Source organism: Mus caroli, chromosome 14, assembly GCF_900094665.2.
Source record: "Mus caroli chromosome 14, CAROLI_EIJ_v1.1, whole genome shotgun sequence".
NCBI lineage: Eukaryota > Metazoa > Chordata > Mammalia > Rodentia > Muridae > Mus > Mus caroli.
Window position 1 is genome coordinate 42,308,996 of NC_034583.1, and position 4,073 is coordinate 42,313,068.

Consider the following 4,073-nt stretch of genomic DNA (forward strand, 5'->3'; position numbering starts at 1 on the left):
ACTCAAAGCATCTTTGTAATTCAGAGGTCATAACTTAAGTACCTCAAAAGTAGGGAAGGGGCTCTAAAACACGGTTTGTTTTTCTTCTATCTCTTCTTTAGAATTAAACATTATGATTAGCTGAACCACATCAACTTGCACTCCATGTGAAAGAGGATGCTGCTTCTAAAGAAGACTCTACCGCAGAGAAAGGAAGGCTAGTACCTCCCACCATCCAAGCATTCCACCTACACACATGCAAACATTTATCAGATTGATATGTGCTTTTAAAATTTGTCAGTGCAGAAAAATAATTCCCTTTGAGCACTGTGCAGTGGGATTTTAGGGTTTTCAGGCTTTGCTAGAGAGTGGACAAAAGGAGCTAGCACTACTTCAAAAGAGACTACAAAAATAGCAGCAGCAGGTGTGTCCTCACAGCAGGAACTGTTATCAGGGAAGACACAAAGGGACATCATATCTTTTGCCACTTGAATAAAGTAAAGTAGTAAGATAAATTAATGAAATGAAAATATGCTGGAGACAGAAGTGTAGAGAATTAATCTTTCTAGGTATTCTCTGACCCTGTCAAGAAATTAATGCACATCCTTTGTCAGCCAGTAAATGCTCCTGAGTAACAGTCTCATGTTAACACCCAAGAAAGCCAACTATGTCTCACAACTATTATTGCATGTACTGTTTTATAATTTTATGCTATCTTCTCTTTGATACCAAGTCTCTAAAGTGGCTTTCACATATGCATGGATTAAAGTAAGAACGTTTCTTTCAAGAAAGCATACTCTTTTGAAAAGATAACTCTAACACACTTTGACATTCTTTATCATCATCCTTTAGCAAAGCAGTGGGATGCCACTTGCTTCTTTCTCAGCTTTTCTATGGCTTGCTTCATGTCTGCATTTCTGAGTGTATAGATGAGGGGGTTCAGCATAGGTGTTATCACTGTGTAAAACACAGAGACTACTTTATCCACAGAGAAGGTGCAGAAAGGCCTCAAGTAAATGAATACACAGGGTACAAAGATCAGGCTGACCACCGTCAAGTGAGAAGCACAGGTGGATAGTGCCTTGCTCCGGCCCCGGTGGAGGTGTGTTCTCAGAGTAATCAAGATGAGCGCATAGGAGAAGAGCAGAACCAAGAAGCAGACAAGAGACAGTATGCCACTGTTAGAGACCATCAGCACCTCAACCAAGTAAGTGTCCATGCAGGCCAGCTTGACAACCTGGGGGACATCACAGTAGAAGTTGTCCAGTTCATTGGGACCACAAAAAGGCAGCTGAATGACAATCATGACCTGTGTGATAGAGTGAATGAAACCTCCACACCAGCAGCCAAACACCAACTGAAGACGCAGGTGGTTATTCATGATCGTCAGGTAGTGCAAAGGGTTGCATATGGCAACATACCTATCATAGGCCATAACAGTCAACAGGAACATCTCACTGGCTCCAAGAAAGTGAAGAAAGAATACCTGGGCCAGGCATCCTGAAAAAGATATTGTCTTCTCCTTCTGTAGGAAATCTCCTAGCATTTTGGGTACAGCCACACAGCTCAGGCAAAGGTCAATGAAAGACAGATGGCTTAGAAAATAGTACATGGGTGACTGGAACAGGTGAGCATCAGCCTGGACGACCATCACTATCAAAAGGTTTCCCAGGACAATAACCACGTAAATCAACAAAAATGTGAAGAAGAGAAACAACTGGAGCTCCCAGGAAGACGACAGGCCCAGAAGCACAAATCGTGACACATCAGAGCTGTTTTTGTTTTTCTCCAAGCCAAGAGTATCAAACGACCTAGTGTAAGAAAAATTAAACTGGACTAAGTAGGTTAAATTAAACAAAAATGAAAAATTATGAGAAAGTACTTCTTGCTTGTCTGCATGTACCATGCGTAGCAGAAGTTTAATAATATAAAACTGAAAAGCGAATGTTAATAATGAACTGCTATGTTCTACAAAAGAGTAGTTACCCCCCCACACACACACACACTTCCCACATTCTAACTGTTCCCTGTCCCTCCTACCCACTCTCACTAGAGTAGAAGCTCTATGCCCAGAAGAGACAATGTTGTGTCTAAAACCAGCTCTGGGAAAATACCAAGTGAGAAAAATGCTCATACTTTCTTTTTCGTGATTTATAGGTTTTCATATGCTTTTTAAGAAAGTATTGAACTTTACTTATTTTTTCTGAGTGTGTGTATGAATGTATGTAGCTGCATGTGTGCTGTGGTATACATGTGGAGGTCAAAGGTTGACTTTTTGGAAGTCTGTTTTCTCCTACCATACAGGTCATGACAATGCAACTCAGATATGGCAGCTGAACCATCACACTGGTTCAACATTTATATTTCTTAGTCTTACTTACCCATTCAGCACTATAGTTAATTCTTTTGAGAAGTTCAGACAATTTGGTGAATAAAATTGCGTATACTTAATGTAAAAAGTATAGAGAGAGAACATGCAGAAAGGTCTATAATTTCTAAAAACAAAACCTTACAAGAAATATTTCTCCAAAATAGTATTTCAGTAATAAGCATATGTGAAAAATATTCTGGGCTAATGAAGCTCTAGATACACATCTACCAATGTGGCTGCCCTCTCCTCTTTAGCAAGATATGAAAGTCCATCCAACTATACAGTTTAACAAGTCATGGAAGCAATTGCCTCACCTTCTAGGATAAACTAGAAAATAAAACAAAGGGAAAACACAACAAAGAAAAGTATTTGCTTTTGTGTGTACAGACATGGAGACTCGTCAGTCTTCCTCTGATGCATCAAAAGGGAAAACATTCTTGAGCAGATGGTCTCTCAGTGGTTTTTCTCTTGTTCTTATTCTTGTTTTGTGTGGTTTGGGGGGGGGCAGAATTCTAAAATGTTTACTTAATAGGGATCAAGATTTTATCATAATTATAGATATAACCTCTAACACCATATTGTATAAACAATAAAAAAAATCTAAATAAAGACCACACACACACACATATATTACAGAATACACACACACACAAACACACACACACACTCACTATCATATTGATGGGTTGGTGAGATGGTTGCTGCAAGCCCAATGACCTGAGTTCAATCTCAGAATTTAACCCACATGGTGGAAGGAAAGAGCTAACTAACTCCTTCAAATTTTTCTGACCTCTACACATGTGCTGTGCCATATTTATTCATTTTCCCTAATTTACACACATTCAAAAACAACATAAATTAAAAGAATGTAATTTAAATGTTATACTGAAGAATTTCCTGTGAGGTTTGATCCTTATAGGAAGGATGTAATGGATAATAGAACATTATATTTCAAAAGTATAGCTCTACAGAGAGATGACCCTGTATTAAAGTGGGTAAAATTAAAATTAATCCACAGTGATAGATTAAATAAGAATGTGTAAGTGTGTTAAAACCCATATGATTACAAGGTATTTTAAGCCTGAGTTAATGATATACTTCTTTGAAGTATTATTAGGGAATTTCAATGCTGCTTATATTTAGATAATACTTAAGGTTTATGATAATAACATTTTGACTAAGAATGCTATCAAATTTTTATACTTAAAAATAAAACAACATCTGTTGTAAGTATTTGATTATTTGAGTTATTATCAGTTAGTTGAGTTATCATTAACATAAACACTAAGTTTTAGATTTCACAGATTTTTTTGCTCTTGCTTGTTCAAGACTTACATGGACTTCAGATAATATAAAATATAGTGCCAAAAATGTCCAGATTACTTTCAATATTTAATAATAATCAGCATGTTTTCTAAAACTGTCTGTTAGTGTCTATGTTTCTGATAATCTCTAATCACAGAAAGAAAATGAGACCATGAGTGTTTTATTAAGGATACAAACTATACTATCCTCTTTGATATGAAAGAATGGTTAGCAATAAGATTATCTTCCATTACAATATATTTTATCTCTCCAAGAATGAAAAGAACAGAGCCATTATGAAGAACAAAATGATTCTGAAATTCTCCTTTACTATAAAGGTATAAAACCCTTTAGTGGGTTTGTACCTAAAAGAAATGAAATGAGGATGTGAAGAGGTCTCTGTTCTCCCAGGTTCACT

The 4,073-nt window shown here is 36.8% G+C and overlaps 1 protein-coding gene across 1 annotated transcript; it reads right to left on the reverse strand.

Annotated features, from left to right (window-relative positions):
• Positions 1-820: 820 nt before the first annotated feature.
• LOC110308839 (olfactory receptor 4Q3) lies at positions 821-1,885 on the reverse strand. Its single transcript, XM_021181145.1, has one exon. It carries the CDS (start codon positions 1,883-1,885, stop codon positions 821-823), a length of 1,065 nt encoding a protein of 354 aa, XP_021036804.1.
• Between the last annotated feature and the right edge of the window lie 2,188 nt (positions 1,886-4,073).